This window comes from Arachis stenosperma, chromosome 6, assembly GCF_014773155.1.
Source record: "Arachis stenosperma cultivar V10309 chromosome 6, arast.V10309.gnm1.PFL2, whole genome shotgun sequence".
Taxonomy (NCBI): Eukaryota; Viridiplantae; Streptophyta; class Magnoliopsida; order Fabales; family Fabaceae; genus Arachis; species Arachis stenosperma.
Window position 1 is genome coordinate 128,256,907 of NC_080382.1, and position 20,409 is coordinate 128,277,315.

General features: G+C 30.8%; 1 protein-coding gene and 1 pseudogene across 1 annotated transcript; both read left to right on the top strand.

Moving 5' to 3' along the window:
- The first annotated feature begins 2,080 nt into the window (after nt 1-2,080).
- LOC130934593 (uncharacterized) lies at nt 2,081-3,050 on the top strand (annotated as a pseudogene).
- A 15,634-nt stretch (nt 3,051-18,684) lies between these two features.
- Nucleotides 18,685-20,303, top strand: LOC130933390 (cytochrome P450 94B3-like). Its single transcript, XM_057862987.1, has one exon. It carries the CDS (start codon nt 18,707-18,709, stop codon nt 20,135-20,137), a length of 1,431 nt encoding a protein of 476 aa, XP_057718970.1. The 5' UTR covers nt 18,685-18,706; the 3' UTR covers nt 20,138-20,303.
- The last annotated feature ends 106 nt before the right edge of the window (nt 20,304-20,409 follow it).

A 20,409-nucleotide genomic window follows, 5' to 3' on the forward strand; every position in this document is an offset into this window, starting at 1 on the left:
GATTGAGAATATGTAGCAATTATAGCAATTATTATATCAATTATAATAATAATTCACGTGACTTCATATATAGTAATTTTTGAATTATAATTGTCACATAATTATACTTGAATATTATTTAATTTTAGATGTTTTATAGGTAATATTCATTATCACATGAATTATCATCATTTCTCAATAATAATAATAATAATAATAATAATAATAATAATAATAATAATAATAATAATATAATTGATATAGTTCTAATTCTCATTTGTATGTAATAATTTTATTAGTATGTATTCGCAATTTTAATCAATATATAACAATAATAATATTATATGGACATAAAATTAATTAGTTAACAAATTGAATTTAGTTTATAGATTTTTATTTTCTACTCAAATTTTTAATCATTAGTGATTTTATTTTTTATATTTACAGTAAATTTTGACTATAAAAAAATTAATTTTGATTATTTTCTATTTTATTTATTTACCATCATAATTAAATTTGATATAATTATAGTAATATAAAACTGCTTCATATATAGCAATAATATTTTGTAGAATAAAAAATAATCATATATATAAAACGAAATAATTATAATAAAAAAATTAATACATACATGTGATTTAAATGTTTTTAATAGCTGGTAATATGGAGTTTAACAAAATATAATTTATATATTTTTTATTTATGTATATGTATATAATTATTTATATATATATAATTATTTAACAAAATTAATATATACGTATATACAAATAAAAAAATTATTATAATTTCTGAAAATTATACATGAATTTTTTTCTCAAATAAATTTATTTTAATTATATTACAATTAGCTCATAAATAATGCATGATTATATTAATTTAAGAAAATATCTTCATTATAATTATATCAAATTAATATTTAATGCGTTATTAAACTACTTATAAATCATCGATATTTTTAATCATTCTAATTATATCAATTGATATAGTTCTAATTCTCATCCAAGTACAATAATTTTATTAGGAGATAATTGATGCATACATTAATAGTGACCCATTTAATTTGATATCAATTAGTGGATAACAATAAAGTCTACACGGTACATGCATTATATTTTAAAAAGGTAAAATATATTTTAAAAAATTATAGTATTAATAATCAATTATGATTAATATCAATATCAATAATTAATTTTTATAATTATTTTTTGTACTACTAAAGGCTACATATAGTGTTTTTCTTTTTTGTAGAATAAAAAAAGTTGTGATTCATAACATTTTTGTAAAGTTATATAGTATGGACACAAGATTAATTAGATAACAAATTGAATTTTAATTAATATATTTTATTTTCTGCTCATATTTTTTCATTAATTAATTTACTTTTTATATTTACAGTAATATTGAATGTAAAAAAAGAAAAAAATAATATTGAATGTTATCTATTTTATTTATTTAGATTCATAATTAAATTTGATATAATTATAGCAAGTATCTAGGATTAATAATAACATGATAGTATAATTTTAAGTTGTATAACATAATAAAAAAATGTAGCAATTTATGTATGCTTCCTATATAGCAATAATATTATATATTTATATATATCCTCTTTTAGCTCTTTCTTAAAAATATTGGCATATAATTAATGTCGATAACATATATATTGAGTAAGTATCTCCATTAAAAATATTTGTTAACTATTACCGTGTATAATTAGTGTGTGTATATATATATAAGGATTAATAGTGAATTGTTGTAATTATTTATCATCTAGAAAATTCGTATCTCAGACATGAAACTTCTTCTGTTTATTATTTTTCATACCTAAAGGATACTAACTACGATTCTATCAACAGTATTAGTTATGATAGATTATATAATGAAAAAGTTTGAAAAATAAAGGCAAGAATTATAAGGTTATGAAAAGTCTCATCCAAATTTGACAAGAACAACACGACTTACATAAAAATGGTTCTTATGGATGATAAGGTAAGTTTATTATTTTCCATGATTCTTTGGAAAAACTACCATTTGTACCCATAAATTTTGAGAACGCTGACAAAAATACCCATCAAACAAGAAAACTAACGTTGTACCCATGAAAGATGGGTTCTGTGTGACAATAGTATCCAGACCGTAATTTTTTGTTGATTTTTTAATAAAATTCCCAAATTAACCCTTCTATCTTCATCCCCAAATTCCAAATTTCACAACCCTAATCCTTTTTCTTCCTCTGCACCTCCGGTGAGTTCCCACAAAACCCTCCAAGCCACCTTCTCCAACCGCAAACAAGATTTTCATTCTCGATCTCAATCCTCTCTCTTCTTCATCTCCGTCTCCATCTTCTCTGCCTTCTTCATCATCAACTCCCTCGTCTCCCTCTTCGACGCACACAACTCAAACGACGCCGTTGGCTCCGTCCTCCAACTCCAGCTCCTACCAATCGCCCTCCTCTTCCTCTCTTACTCCCTCCTCTCTCTCTTCACCTTCCCCCTCCCTCTCCCCTCATCATTATTAGAACTCCTTGCCGCCTTCGCCTTCGTCCAAGAGTTCCTCTTGTTCTCTACCTTCAGAGGAAGGATCCAAGCGGGGTCGAAAATCGTTACTACAGTCTCTTGCTGGTTCCCATCGCTGTATGTGTTTTCTCCACTTTTCTTGAATTGAAGTCTCCGGGCTCCGCTTTCCCCAAATTGGGCGGTGGAATGGGCTTCATCCTTCAGGGCACGTGGATCATTCAGATTGGCCTGGCTTTGTTCTCCGGCTGGGTGGCGCAAGGGTGCTCCCTGCACCAGCTGAGCAGGGGAAACTATACTCTGAGGTGCAAGGGCCACATGGACTACCACAGAGCCAACGCCCTTGCCACGCTTCAGTTCAACTGCCAACTTGCTTTCATGGTTGTTCTTTCTGTTGGTGCTTATTCGGTAATCTCTGCGAGGAGTGGAGGATCTCTAGAATCTTCTTCTGCTGCTGCCAGTTATAGGCCGATTGGTTTTGCTGAGATGCAGCAGTTGGAGAATTCCATGAATTTCACTTTGGATTCTAATGATGATGATGGTGAAGAGAGATAGAAGGGGACTGTTGTTGAACATGGTAATGGGTTGCGAAATTTGGAATTTGGGGATGAAGATAGAAGGGTTAATTTGGGAATTTTATTAAAAAATTAACAAAAAATTATGGTTTGGATACTATTGTCACACAGAACCCATCTTTTATGGGTACAACGTTAGTTTTCTTGTTTGATGGGTACTTTTGTCAGTGTTCGCAAAATTTATGGGTACAAATGGTAGTTTTTCCATGATTCTTTCAAGCGATGCTAGGTCCATTTTATAAATATTTTTTGTTTATATTTTAAGTTTATTTGGTAAATAAACCCTTGCACGAATTAAAGATAGTGCGATTTTATAGATTTATAAGTGCGTGCTAATAGCCTTTATATTTAATTTGTTTTAGAGTGTGATAATAGCCGATATGTTTGTGGGTAGATTTAACTATTACTATATTATTTATAATCACATTCAGTATATATGTCTGATTTATTGAAGAAAGTAGATTATTAAAATCGATTAATAACTATTTTAGAGTTAATCCAATTAATACTAAATTAAAAAAAACAAACAAACAATCCATAACATATTAATTTTTTATTAATCAAATTATTATAATTTAAATTAATTTTAAAAAATAATTTAAAATTATAATTTCAATCTTATAACGTGCATGGCACGGGTAATTACACTTGTTAAAAATAAAATTAAATAAAATTATTTTGGTTAAATATTTGAACAAATTAAATCATTTTTAAAATTAGAAATGATGACATTTAGTTTAATCTAAATTAGAACAATTATATAGTAATAAAGTTAGATAAAATTAGACCAAATCTATCATTTAATAATTAATATCATTGTAAATTTATTGTTTTATCTCCCTCATTACCATAATTATTGATAGCATCTTTATAAAAATAACAATAATAAAATAATTATATGAAAATAATATATTTTTTAAAATTAAAAAATAAGATTGAATCGTATCTAATTATATATAATATATATTGGATTAATGAATCATTTTCATATTGGATTAATGAATCATTGATGACTATATTTACATTATCAATATTTATACTATTAAGATTATTTATATTTTATTTTAAATTGATCATATTTTTGTATAATATTAATTAGACTAACATTTATTAGAAGATCAAAAATTATTCTTTTAGAGTGTTAGATACTCTAAAAAATATATACTCTTTAATATTTATATATTTTATAATTTCATGTAAAATTTGAATTTTATTATTTAATATTCATATTCACTATTTTTTTATCGAACAAATATGTTGTATTACTAAGACCAAATACATCAAATATTTTCTCATTAATCTATCATGATTACTCTTCCAATTTACATCTTTAGTGTTAGCATCCCTTAAACTAGTCCTTCTTGACCAACCTTCACCCTTATTTGCTATAACAATGTGAAACAATTGATTCCATCTACACCAACTTCCTCGTGTTCAGCCACATCTAATATCTAATTTTGAAGCCATGCAGGTGCAAATGATTATTAGTCATATCACAATACATAAATATTTGTAAGACGAAACTTAATACATGGACATCTTGAAAAGAACTTTTGACCTTAATGGTTTGGTGTTGAACATATACGCAACAAAGTCTCGCTACCTTAAAAATACTCAAGTTTAATCCTTCAGTCGATCAAACGACATATTGTACATCCACAAACAGTGAGTTGAAACTATTATTCTACAAAAATACAAAACAATTTAGACATTAATGATATTTAAGGATGACAAATAAACCGAAATCTGTCGGATCGATTCGCATAATTCCTTAAAAAAGGTAGGCTGGGTTAAAAATATAAAACCACCAAATTTTAAATTTTCATCTAATTTGTACCATCTAATTCATGAGTTTTAGCAAGGTGAGATGGATTTAGCTGATAAACTAGACTTTTTTTTTGTCAAAGTCCTTTTTTACAAACTTCTATGATATTATTAATTTATAAAAGGATGAAGATAATAATTGAAGATGTTTTGAATTATATTTTGGATTATATTTTATGTTTGATTGATTATAAACTTGAAGATGTTTAATTATATGTTTTGGATAATTTTAGTTTTATTAGTTTGTTTTAAAAAATTTGGTTTATAATTATATTTATTACATATTTATAATTATAAAGATTTTAATATTTGTAATTTAGAAATTATAATTTTTTTATTCTTTAGAAATTATAAATTTATTGAAATAGTTAAATTTATTATAAAACTTTAAATTTATTAAAGATGTTTAATTGTATATTTTGGACGATGTTAGTTTTATTATTTTGTTTTTAAAAACTTGGTTTATGATTATTGTAACAGTCCAAACCACCCGCTAGCATGATATTGTCCGCTTTGGCACACAAAGCCTCACGGTTTTGCCTTTGACGATAGGGATGCTAGCCAAAACTCCCACACTCACTCGTCAAAATGCGTCATGCTAGGGAGAGGTATCCACACCCCTATAAGGCATGCTTCGTTCTCCTCCCCAACCGATGTGGGCCTTACAATTCACCCCCCTAAGGAGCCCAGCGCCCTCGCTGGCACATCGATCCGGGTTCTGACTCTGATACCATCTATAACAACCCAGACCACCCGCTAGCACGATATTGTCCACTTTGGCACACAAGGCCTCACGGTTTTGCCTTTGACGATAAGGATGCTAGCCAAAGCCCCCCACACTCACTCGTCAAAACGCGTCATGCTAGGGAGAGGTATCCACACCCCTATAAAGCATGCTTCGTTCTCCTCCCCAACCGATGTGGGCCATACAATTATGTTTATTATATATTTATAATTATAAGAACTTTAATGTTTGTAATTTAGAAATTATAATTTTTTTTTATCTTTAAAAATGATAAATTTATTAAAATAATAGTTGTGAAATTATATATATTGTTTAATATTTAATGATTTATAAAAAAAATTGACGGGCTTGGCCCGCCAGCCCGATGTTAAGCAAAACGGGAGAGAAATCCAGGACTGTCTCACTAGGCAGGACGGAGTGGTCGGACTTCTCTATTTGCCACCCCTAATAATATCATAGCTTTAAATTTTATTTTAGTTTTACAAAATTTCAGCAAAGTTTTCCTTTAAATTAGTGATCTATACCAAACAATATTTTTACTTTCGGTAATATTAGGGAGATAAAAAAAAACAGACAGAATTTGTCTTATTTAATATTTATTAATTATTAAAATAATTAATAAATTAATAAATATTAGGATAAAGTATACTTTTTGTTATTGAAATTTGGCAAAAATTTTAAAAACACCCCTAAATTTTATTTTATTTCAATTTTGTCCCACAAATTTTCGATTTACATCAAACATATCCCTAGAAGCTAATTTTTCAAAAAATTTAGGATCAATTCAATAACAATTTCATAACAACCTTCAACATAAGCAAATCAAACATAATATGGCATGCATTATTGTTGAATTAGTCTTAAATTTTTTGAAAATTTAGCTATTGAGAGTATATTTGATGTAAATCGAAAACTTTTAGGATAAAATTAAAATAAAATAAAACTTAGGGATATTTTTAAAAAGGTTAAGTACGATTTTGATCCCTAAGATATAGGCCAAAATAATTTTTTTGTTCCAACTTTTTTTTACATACAAAATTGTCTCTTAGATTTAACTTAATTTTAAAGTCGTCTTTTTTACTTAAATTTTATTACTCAATTACCCCTAACAAAAAAATTATAAAAAAAAAAGAGAAAGAGAAAGAAAGCGAGAACGGATGAGAGAGAGAAAGGGAATCATGTGAGAGGGAGGAAAAAAGAAGGAGAAGGAAAGAAGAAAAATAAAGGAAGAGGAAAAAGGGGGGTCGGCGTCGGCAAGGCTTGGAGCTACCTCGCTGTTGGGAATCAGAACCAAAGGGAAAAAGAGCTCGCAAGAGAGAGAGGAGATACGATTGCGCCGAACTCGCCAAGAAGGTTCAGCTCTTCTGTGACAACTTCCACTCCGTCATCCGTGCCGCCACTCTCTAATCCTTCAACGAGCATCCACTTAACTGCACTCTCATCTTCCTACGTCGTTGTCGCCTGTAAGACTCTAGATTTTTAAAAATTAAATAATTAACTATTTATAAGCTAATATATTATATTAAGATGTAATTTTTAAAAAAATTATTTTTAACAAAAATAATTAAATAAAATTTTATGATTATTAAAGTTTAATTTAATTATTACTTATTCTATTAAATTTGAATTATTTATCAAAAAAATAATTTAATAAAACAAAAATTAAATTGATTTTTATTGTTATTATGATTGGTTCCACTCCATAAACCAAAATTATTAAGGGGAACAAAGTTAAAAAAAAGGGGGATTGAAGATTGAAAACGTGTAATGCATAGCCGCCTTTATATATATGACCAAAAAGAATTAGAAACTTGGCTTATGCATGCATATATATGTATATGAATGTGACACATAATCCACCCTTTTAATTAATCATCATCATACCCGCAAGGCTTTCATTCTTTGAAGAAAAAAGAAACCAAAGTGCCGAGGGAGAGAAAGAGAACCGTGACCTCCTCAATAAACTTCTAACTTCGATTTTTTTGAACCGTAATTCCAATAAAAAATCTAATTTGATAAAAATGTTTATATCTTTTTTTTATATATTGGTGTTATTTTTATTTGATAGAAGTTGATGGTGACGTAACTCCTCTTCCCTTTGAGTTCGACCAATTAAAATTTCAGGAGGCACAGACAACTTCTGACGTTTTCTTCTTCCGCAGTTCAGTCAGAAAACTTTTCAAAATTTTCGTTGATTCTGATTTCGTATAAAGGTAGGAAATTTCATGTTAAAATTAATTGTTTTGATTTATAAATGACATGAAAATCTTGTAGATGTTTGTAAATAATTTATGATTGTTTCGAATGACTGAATAATAATTTTGAATTGTATTTGTGACTGAATGTGATGAATATGTATTTGATTTCTTGATTATTTAGGAATGTTGAGAATTCTGATTGTTAAGTTGGAAAGTCGGTTTGATTTGTTGGTATTGAACTGAGATTTGAAAATGATTTCTGATTTTGGAAATGTTTGAAAAGAGGTTGAGAATGGTTCGGTTGGAACCCGAAAGGGGTGGCAAAGTCTAAGATTTAGGGGAGATGTCAAAATTTTATTATGAAACTTAAGATTTTGTTTGAAATATTTAGAAAAATGTTAGACTTGAGAAATAGTATTATTTGGCTTTTGATTTATTAAGAAAAGATTTACGTTTGGGTATGATTTATTAAGAAAGACTTTATGTTTTGACTTTGATTGCCGTCCTCCCTAAAGTCTCGAGACCCTGCCGTGAGATTTATTTAATAAATGATTCTTTTAAAGAGGTTTAAATCTGAAATAGTTTTGAAGTTGGGTTGGAAAAATCATAGTTAAGAAAGAACTGTTTTTGTATGAAAGAAGAACTTGTTGTAAGTAAAGTGGTTTCGGAGGTTTGGAAAGGTTATAAAGAGAGGTGTTGGTTTTAAATAAAAATGACTTGAATCCAGTTTATTAAGTAAAGGAAATTCTGTCATAGAAGAGCAGAGAGCAGTGACTGAAAAAATATTGAGTGTTGTTGGGCTTTAGTGCCAAGTGTCTATTGAGGACGGCGATACGTAACACTCACTTGACACAATAGAGACGGCTCAGTGAGGACGGCGATACGTAACACTCACTTGACACAATAGAGACGGCTCAGTGAGGACGGCGATACGTAACGCTTACTGGAGGTCATGGGCTTTGTGTGTGAATGATTGTGCAGGGTTGCCCGTGTGTATGGAATGGCTTCCAGGAGAAAGTGGCACATGCTTTAACTGGAGAATCAGCGCCTACAAGTACTTGCAGAGGTCATGTTCGGCATACTTCAGCTAGAGAATCAGCGCCTGCAAGAAGTAGAACTTGCAGAAGTTATGCCGCTGAAATGCCTTATTTGACTTGCGAGTCAGATTGCGTCGGGTGCAGGTCGAAACCGACAAATGAGCTCATTACCTGCGATAGGACTAGACATGCATCATCATTGTTTGCACATTTGTATTTGATTGTGTTTGCTTATCTTGTCTCTCTGTGATTGTGCCGTTTGTCTTATTGCTATTTGTTTGTGTATTGAGGTGACTGAGAACTGAGGTTGTGATTGAGATTTGTCTTGAGTTCGAAAATTTAAAGAAGGTCATTAATTATATAAAGTAATAGTAAAAAGTATTTTCAAAAGGTTTGATAAAAATATAGTTTTATTGAGTAAAGTTAATTATTTGCATTTTATTTCATTACTCTTACGGCATTCTCATTCCCTATTGAGAACGCGTGCTTTGTTCTCACCCAAAATCTTCCACCCTTTCAGTGACACAGGTTCAAAGACACAGTTTGAAACTGCGGGCGATTATTAGTCTTATTTGAGTTAAGTTTATGTGCTGAGTCGCTTTCCTAGAATTCCTTCGCCTTTGTTAGTTAAGATTTTATTTTATACAGAGGGATAGGAGTTGTATCTGAGTTTTATTTGAATTCTTTTGTATGATATTTATTATTCTTACTAACTATGTGACTAGTATTGCTTGGAGATTTTTTATATATGATTTTAATTAATAGAAACAAAATTTTGTCTTTTTCTTAAAAATTGAAATACGAAATCGAACTAAAGGCTCAGTATTAGATAGTAAATACGGAAAATAGGTCAGTAATACCTCACTTTTGGTACGATCACGACGTGTTGAAAGTTAGGCTGTTACACCGCCTCAAGGGCGGCGTCCTCTGCCAGGTTTTCTCTATCACGACCACCGCCGATTTCCACAAGGTTTGAAAAATCTATCATCTCTAGATTTCAATTCTACTTTTGTTTCTAATTTTGTTAATCAAATTATTAATCATATTGTTTTTAATTCTAATTTTGTTAATCCATCCATTCTGATTCTGCTTATGTTTAGGATTATGTTTCTATTTCTATTTCTAATTCTACTTCTGTTTTTGTTTTCAATTCTGTTTATGCTTCTGTCTCTTCTATTTATGATTCTGTTTTTATTCTTGTTTTTATTTTTTATGTTTATTATATTGTTTTTATTTTATTATTGTTGCTGAAGAAGAAGAAAAAGAAGAGATGCTGCTGTGACAGAGAAGAATAGAAAATGTATTTTAGTGAAGAATGAGAAAAGTATTTTGATCCGAATTACGATTTTAAAATCATGGGAAATCTTAAGGACGGGTTTCATATCCAAAAAAATGTTGAGAACGAAAAACATTTTCGTCCTATATCTTAGGGGACCAAAATCGTACTTAACTTTTTTTAAAACTTTTGTCAAAATTTAAGAATAAAAAACATTTTATCTTAAATATTAAATAAAATAAATTTAGACTGATTTTGACTATTTTTTTTACTAAACATTTTTGTTTTATTTTTTACAAAATAAATCATTTCAGTAACAACCTAAACATTAATGATATCATAACTTCAAAAAATTATTTCAAAATTTTGGTAGAATTTTTTTCAAATTAGATACCTCCACCCACTAATATTTTTTTTTTCATAAAATAATCAATTTCAAACAAATATTTCATTAAACATGCACTCGTGACCTTCCTATTATGCCCCCTTTATTACTCCAAGGGCGATGCTCAATTCTAGGAAGGCTCCTTGAGGACCGTCTTAAGGAGCGAACTCCTGAGCACAAGCCTTAATTCCAATGCAATAATAAGAGTAACCATTCAATTTGGTTCTTGTCTATTTTCACAAAAAATAAAGTGATTTCTATAAAAAAAAAATAGACATTTTAACTCTCAATTTTTTTATTTTGAAACAATATGATCCCTTTATTAAAAAAATTATTTAAATAATAATAAAAATTAATTTTGTGGGAGTTTTATTTGTATTTTGTGAGGTTTTTAAACCTCCACAAACTATTAATAAATTTGTTTTTGAAAAATTCCTTTACCAATGATGGTTAAGTGAAGAAAAATTATCAATGAAATGATGCCACAAAAAATAGTAATTGTAGTACAAATATTTTTTAAAAGAAAAAATAACATCGAATAAGAAATAAAAAAAAACTTTAATGTTGAAAATATTGGTATTAGTGATGATGATGGTAGAGGAGACAATGATGATGATAAATCAATAAAAATAATAGAAGTAGGAGCCATAATAATGAGGATGAATAAAGTAGTGGTAGTAATTAGCTATATTATTGAAAATAATTTTGTGAAGGATTAAAATCTCCCACAAAATACAAATAAAACCCCCACAAAACTAATTTTTATTATTATTTAAATAATTTTTTTAATAGAGGGATCGTATTGTCCCAAAATAAAAAGGTTGAGGGTCGAAGTGTCCCTTTTTTTTGGACAGAGATCGCTTTGTCCTTCGTGAAAATGGACAAGGACCGGATTTGGTGTTTACTTGCAATAATCATTAAGAACTCAGCCATAAAAAAACATGCATAAAGACCGGTCATCGAAATTCCAATTTCGTAAGTCCCTTTTGGATGTCATGGTATCTCTGCCACCTTTTCCAATCGGTAGCATAGTAGTAAGAATTGAACTGAACCAGTTGATTTGACTAAAAAATCAATAAATTAATTATTTGACCGATTCGGTTAAACAATATAATCATATAAAGAACAGAATCAGATAGAATTAGATTGAACCGTTCGATTTTGATAAAAACTAAAAATTGGCAATTTTTTTATCACTCAGCCAGTTCAAAACTTTTTTTTATTTGCCAAAACGACGTTGTTTTGGATTTTTAGAAAAAAAAAAAAGAAGAAACACTCGAATACCGAATACACCCATTCCCATTCCCCCTAACCCTAATCCCCTAAATGGTAACCCTCATCCTCACCCTCACCTCACCACGATACCGCCGGCCGTGTCGTCTTCTTTGTCTCGCCGGACACGGTACATCTCCGACAATGTCTCTTGCATCGCGGCTTTTTCATCTTCTTCGTCGCGACAACGGCGACGACGTTGTCTGCATCCTCTGCTCTCTCAGACAGGTTGGTGGTCTCCATCGTCTGCGTCCTCTGCTCTCTCAAGCAAGTTGGTGCTCTTCTTCTAATACAGTTGAAATAGTTTAAATTTGAGCATGACTTTTGAGATTTGAAAAGGGATGGGAGTACGAGTATCCTTCATTGATAATTTAACCAACCATTCTAGTATACATGCCCTTCTTCTGTTTGATTGTAGTTTGGCTTCCCTATTAGTAGCACTGCCTTCATAGTCTTCTAATAAAGATCCAAAGGTTTCTGGCTTTTTGCTCTTATCCACAGTCCCAAATCGCTTGTGGTCTCTCTTAATTTCTTGAATTTGTTAAGTATGAATCTGTTTTTTAAATTTCTTGAATTTGTTGAATTTTTTAGTATGAATCTGTTTAGATTAATTTTTTGAATTTATGAATTTGTTGAGTATGAATCTGTTTGTTGAATTTATTGAATTTCTTGAATTTGTTGAATTTTTTAGTATGAATCTGTTTAGGTTAATTTCTTGAATTTCTTGAATTTGTTGAGTATGAATCTGTTTGTTAAAATTTTTTGAATTTGTTGAATTTTTTATGTCTTTTTTCTTATTATTAGTGTTTATAGTCGTTTTGTTGATGTTGCTGTGAATTTAGAAGTTGATGCTTTACGAAATGATCTTGTAAATATGTCTCTTCAATCACCTTTAGATGATTTAGGTATGCTTTCTTTAATTTATTTATAAATTATGATCAACTGTGATTTTGGTATACTTTATAAGATATTTTATATTATTCTTTATCCTGATTTGTGAAACATTATCTATAATACTAGATCAATTGGATTTGGAAGATGATTGGAATGATGATGGAGCTTATAATTCTGTGAAAAATGCAAATTAAAATGAAATCAATCAGGATGTAGCTCCACATTTGTCAGATAAAGAACGATTTTCCGACTTTGAAATCACTCTTTGGATATAGTTCATGGATTGTTATCTTTATTGTGTCTAATTAAGATACTATTGTAGTAGTACTAACTAATTTCATGTCTATCTTTGTACTAGTTATCTTTAGAATTTGAGACTTGGTTATTTTAAAATGTTAGCGAAAATATGTATTTTGAATTTTTTAAGTTTATGACTATTTTATATTTTTTATTTACGTGAAACTGATTTTACCGATTCAACCAGTAATTTATTGATTGAACCAATAAACTAATAACTTGATCGGTTTGATTCTCGTTTCGGTTCTTACAACTATACTTAGTAGTTAGTGAGATACTAATGTCAATGGTTGTTAGGGAAAAGCAGTAGCAACTGATAGGTGAGAATTTTATCTCGGCCTATACGTTTTCCGGGCTATCAATCTCAAACAAAAAAATATGATATTTATATTGCTCTTTCATTTTTATTTTATCTTTTTCCATGTTCAATGAGTTGCTATATACAAGAAAGAATTTAAACTCTCGACAATCGTTTAAGCAAAATAATAAGTTAACCACTCAATCAACCTAAATTAGTTACTATTAACTACAAAATTAGAAAAATTATCATTTTGGTTGAACTCATTAATATTAATTACTATCTAAAGCATTAATAACATAAATAAAAAACAAAAATACTCTATCAAAAAAGTGAATTAGTTGACATATTAATTTATATTTTATATATACATAATATATACTTTATTCTAATGTAGTAACATGATAATAAGGTGAAATCATACTTAAAATATCATATCTAAAATAAATGAAAATATGTAAGTAAAAAATAAATGAGAATCAAATTCTAAGTAATAATTCATTTTTTTCTTCGGTTTATTTTCAAATTTTATACTTTTTCAATATTGTGAAAATTTTTTGTTGTCCATGATAATCTTGACAGATCAATGACTAATTTGTTGTGGATCTGAGCTCCATATAAGAGTCTGTCACTGACTAATAAATTATTGTATGCACAAGGCGAAATTCAAACCTCCGACACTTAGTTAAGTAAATGAATAAGTTGATTACTCTAACCATCCAAATTGATTAATGCCATGAAATTATAATGATAACCATGGTTCTGAAAACTGACTCGAACCGATCGATCGAACTAGTTGAACTGTGAATTGGGAAAAAAAACTATTCGGACAAATGGATAAACCAACTATTTCAAAGACTAAAATTATACTGTCGGACCGGTCAGAAATCGATCGATTGGACCGAACTGAACTGGACCAGTTTTCACATTTCTGCCCATCGTTGTGAATTTTAAATTAAAGAAAAAAGAAAATCGAAAAAAATAAAAAAAAAAGCCTCACCATCACCCTCTCTGTCTCTCATTTATCATCCCTCTGCTTCCCTCTCTCAAAAGAAAAACTCTAGCCTCCATCACTACTCTCTTCTTTAAGTTGTTAACATCGTCATCCTACCACCGCCGTCGAATCTAGTCCACCCGTCGCCCCACTACTTTAGCGTTGTCTCTGCTCATCTCTGTCGTCACGTCGCTTCGCATATGTTCGAAGCCACCGTCCCGCTGCAACTCATCTCGTGTCATTTCTCTGTTGTGCAACATCTATTTTGCCACATCGATTCTGTTCTACCGCGCTCTAGCCCTCCTCTGCTCCAATTCCACCACGCTCCACCCTCCTTTGCTCCAGTTCTGCTGCGCTCCACCCTCCTCTGTTCTAGTTTCGCCGCGTTCCACCCTTTGCGGCTCCAGTTATGCGACGATCCAACCACCCCTTCTCCAATTTCGCGATGGTCCAGTCACATCTTGATGAGCGGATATTTTATATACATTTTGATGTCATTTTCTTAGTGTTTTCAATATATTTTGTTAAGTTTTATTATGTTTTATTAGATTTTAATGCAAAATTAACTTTTTGGATGCTACTTTGAGCTTTTGTGTTTTTCTTATGATTTTAGGTGAATTTTGGGTGATTTTATCAAGTTTTGGCAAAGTCTAATTCAAAGGCAAGGAAAGTATAGCAGATGCTGTCAGAATCTGACCTCCGTGCATTTAAATGAGCATTTCTAGAACTACAGAGGTCCAATTGACGCGTTCTTGACGGCGTTAGAAAGCTAACTTTCAGATCTTTTCAGCAATATATAATGGTTTAAACGTTTTTTCATATTGAACTGCCCAAAACGGGCGTTGAATGCCCAAATTACCTCCCTTTCTGACGTTCAACGCCCAAGAAGGACCAACCTCCCAAGTTGAACTGGCGTTCAACACCACAAAGGGAGCAAGGAAGCAGCATGGACACTCCTTAATGGGCGTTCAATACCCACTCCCTTAAGTTGGACGCCAAACTCAGCCCAAACACTCACCAAGTGGCCCAGAAGTGGATTTTAGCACTCCTTAGCTTAGTTTCGCATATCTTTGTACTTTTAATTTTAAATTAACATCTTTTAGGGTTAGCACCTTCTATTTAAAGAGGAGAACACTTAGGAATTAGGCACGCCTCCTAGGGGGGACGGATCATACTTCATAGACCTAAGTTTCTCTGTAAATTATAAGTAACTAAACCTCCTAGGTTAAAGTTAGGAGCTCTGCTGACTCCTATGGATTAATACAATTACTTTTCTATTCCAATGAATGTTTGATTATATTCTATGATGCATTGTCGTTCTTCATCATTATGAATCTCGATTCTACATGAGTTCCTTACGAGTTCTGACCCGGATAGTATTAAGCTACAGCTTGAGGATGCATTACGGGTTCTAACAGAATTATCTGGACTAATTGGTGTATGTAACATATAACCTCGTTAGTCAGGGGCAATTGAGGTTCCTGTAACTCTAAGGGCTAGAACCATTAGAGCGTCAGTCTCTGATCCGAAAGATCTGACCTTGTCTGTGGCGTTTTGAGTAGGATCATCAAAGAGATTGAATTGCGCGCGCTTCACCCTCTCCCAAATTGATCTAGTTCATTTGGATGTTTGGTTTGGACTTGAGGAGATTAATGACCACAACTAATGGCTTAATCACTTACAGCCTTGCCATTGAAGGAATCATCCATCATTGCAGTAGTGAGTATGACGTGTTAATATAGAAGATGAAGCACCTCCGAAGCCTTAACTGATTGCTAATTATTGTTTCTACGTTCTTTTGTTATTGCTTGTCTATGCACCTACAACAAACAACAACTATCCTTCTATTCACCTGACTAAGATCTGCAGGATAACCACAACTTACTCAATCCGGCAATCCTCGTGGGATTTGACCCTCACTCACCTGAAGTATTACTTGGACGACCCAGTGCATTTGTCGATTCAGTTGTGCGAGTCACAAATTCGCGCACCACCTCTTCTCCAGGACCCTATGTCTATACCTTCATCATATAATTGCTTCAATTTAGAAATGGATTCATATACTTCATCACCCTTTTATTTCTGTTATGTTGTTGTTCTGTTGTTTTTAATATTTTTGTTTTTATTGTGGTTTTTTATTTTTAAACTTGTTAAGTTAATAGCTAGATTATTGGACTGCTATTTTGTTAATTTGCTAAATTATTAGGTTGCTGTGATTTAATTTGTTGAATTTTTCTATTTAAATTTTGTTGTTATTTATTTGATAAATTGTTGATGTATACATATTATTGTTCTTGAGATTATTGGTTGCTGTGTTTTTTTTTAATTATTAAGTTGTTAATTTTTTAAATTGTTGTTATTGTAATTCTTAAGATATTGAGATTCAGATTGTTTTTGTTTTTTTATTATTAGATTGTTAAATTTTTTATTCAAATCTTACTCTTGCTAATTCATTAAATTATTGTTATTATGATTTTTTGCTATTGAGATTATTCTTGCTGATTATTTTTAGATATAAATTTAATTATATTAATTTAAATAATATTTTAAAATTTATGTTAGACTATAACTATATTTTGTTGTATTTATAATAGAAGACTAGAGAAAATAATAGCTAGCATAACAAACTCAGCTAGAATAACAAATTTAAAACAGAAACAACAAACTTTCCTTGAATAACAGCAAGTATATAAACAAGTAAGATATCTAAGAATTGGTATGGATGTTGTAAGCTCTCACTTTCTTCCCCTGAAATTAATTACTCTTCCTTTGATATTCTTTTCTCTTGAATTATTCTGATAAATTCTCCCTAGCTCACCCTCTCACTAATTTACTCCTTTTTTTAATTGTTTTGAATTATTTATACTATACCTCATACTTCTCCCGATTTGATATAATTGTTAAGTTTGTATACATTATTAAATGATATCAGTTTATTTATATTTTATTTATTATTTTATTATAAAATAATTTTTTTAATTAAATGATATTTGGATCATTGAACTAATAAATTAATAAATTAATAGTTAAAACGATTCAATAATCAGTTCGATTATCAGAACCATGATGATAACAATGACACATACAAAAGAAATTTTATATTGACAGCGAAAAAACATCATATTCTTATTAAACATACAAGTATTCACGTTGAATTAGATTCACACTTTTTATCAATTTTTTTAAAGGGTAAAGTATATTTTTTATTTCTGAAATTTGTCAAAAATTTTAAAAATATTCTTAAATTTTATTTTGTTTTAATTTTGTCCAAAAATTTTCAATTTGCATCAAATATATCTCCAACGACTAAATTTTAAAAAAATTTAAAACTAATCTAACAATAATACATGAAAATAATAATTGATTTGCTTATGTTAAAGGTTGTTCTTATAAAATTGTTGTTGAATTGATTTTAAATTTTTTGAAAAATTAAGCCTTAAAGGTATAATACAAATCGAAAATTTTTAGATAAAATTAAAACAAAATAAAATTTAAAAATATTTTTATCAAATTTAGAGGACAAAATATTATCAAATTTTTAATTTTGTTTTGTTTTTGCACTCATACAGTTTTCTTCTAATCTCTCAACACCACAATTTTACTACTCGTCAGTGAATACTCGTTGATAGCCAATTGACACAGCTGCTACTAAGCCAACAGTCTAACAAAAAATTTAAATAAAATAAAATATTTTTATACTAAAATCCAACCATTCTTATGTTAACACTTAACCTTTTAGGGAAAAAAAATAAAAATATACATTTTATTTTTAATGTTAATATTTTTTTTTAAATATTCTTAATATTTAGTTATATTTAATTTTGTCTTTAACATTTTTAATTTATGTCAAAATTATTTTTAAATATTAATTTTATATAAAATATTAAAGATAAAATTAAAAATATTTAGGGATAATTTTGATGCAAATAAAAAATATTAGAGATAAAATTAAAAAATCAAAAATATTAAAAACAAAACTGATTAAAATTAAATATTAAGAGTACTTTTAAAAAAAAATCACAAATATTAAAAACAAAAAATATAATTATCCAAAAAAAATAAAAATTTTTGTAAAAGAAATACATAAATTTTTGGATTAAAATTTTGTATAAATAACAAAATATAAAAAAAAAAAACTCAAAAAAAAATATTTAAAAGATTGCCCCAAATCAAATCCTACTCTAAATATTCCATCACCATCAAATATTCAGACATTAACACGCAACCCGACAAATTAAATTCCTATAATAGTATAGCGATCATGCTTATATTATATACAAATTAAACGATCATGGCAGAGTCAACCCAGAATAGCCAACGAATTTTCCCAGTGCTCTCCATATATTATTAACTAGAACGGTAGTGCCCAAAGCCCCAAGGGGGCAAAAGGCAAATACTAATAATAATAGTAATAACATGGGAGTTCTCATTCCCTTCTTCCTCCTCCTCCTCACCCACTTCTTCTTTCAGTTCTGGAGAACAAAGAAGCTCTCACACCTCATTTCCTTCTACAGGAACCGTAACCGCTTACTCGAATGGTTCACGGAGCTTGTTGCTGAGTCACCAACCAACACCATCGTGGTTCACCGCTTAGGCTCACGTAGGACCATTGTAACAGCCAACCCTTCCAACGTTGAGTACATACTCAAGACCAACTTTTTCAACTTCCCCAAAGGCAAGCCTTTCACTCACGTACTGGGTGATTTTCTCGGAAACGGGATTTTCAACGTGGACGGTGACCGTTGGTTTAGTCAACGTAAGGTCGCAAGCCATGAGTTCTCAGCAAGGTCGCTAAGGAAGTTCTTAATGTACACTCTGGCGGAAGAGGTGTACGGGAGGCTCGTCCCTGCGCTAGAGGGAGTTTCGTACGGTGGAAGCGTTCTTGACTTGCAAGAGATTCTCGCGAGATTCTCGTTCAACGTGATCTGTAAGTTCGCCATGGGGAGTGGTAATGCGTGTTCTTTGGACCCTCGTGTCCCCGTTTCGTCGCTCTGGAGAGCGTTCGATGTGGCGGCGGCGATATCGGCGAGGCGAGGGGCGGCACCGTTGTTTGTGATATGGAAGGTGAAGAGATTGCTTGGAGTTGGATCTGAGCGGAGGCTTAAAGAATCGATTCTTGAGGTTCACACGCACGTGATGAAACTGATACATGAGAAGAAGAAGAAGAAGACGATGAAAAATAATAAGGAGGATTTCTTGTCAAGGCTTATATGTGCTGGTTATGAAGATGATGTTGTTAGGGATATGGTGATAAGTTTTGTGATGGCTGGGAAGGACACAACTTCAGCGGCATTGACATGGTTCTTTTGGATATTGTCACATTATCCCGACGTGGAGGAAAAGATTTTGAAAGAGGCAGAGGCAAATGAACCATTAAATTATGAGTCACTTAAGAGGTTGAATTACTTGAAAGCGTGCCTATGCGAGTCAATGAGGCTTTTCCCACCAGTGGCATGGGACTCTAAGCATGCCTCATGTGATGATGTGTTGCCAGATGGCACTGTGGTCAAAGCAGGAGATAGGGTCACTTATTTTCCATATGGAATGGGGAGACTGGAAGCATTATGGGGGTTGGATAGGTTTGAATTCAGGCCGGAGAGATGGTTTACTGGAGGAAAGTGGACTGAGGTTTCTCCGTACAAGTTTCCAATTTTTCAGGCTGGTCCAAGGGTGTGTTTGGGCAAGGAAATGGCTTTTGTTCAAACGAAGTATGTTGTGGTTTCAATTCTCAAGAGATTTAAGATCAGACTCGTTAGCACAAATAAGCCTACGTTTGTGCCACTTCTCACTGCACACATGGCCGGCGGCTTAAAGATATTCATTTCAAATAGGGAGAAAAGAAAATGAGTTAGAAGAGCACAATTTTTTATGTTCTTTTTTTCTTTCTTAAGGTAGTGATTAGCTCAATTCTTTTAAGGTGGCAGATTAGCCCAATTTTTTAATATTAAAGTGTACTAGATTAAATATTTTAAGGGGACAATTTGGAGGCTCACCATTTTTCTTTTCCTTTTATGTTGGCGTTTCGAGACCACCGAGAATGAAAGGGAAATGGTTGGTGTACCATATTACATCGTATTGATTCTATTGAATAGATGGATATTTGCGACTTGCATGTACAT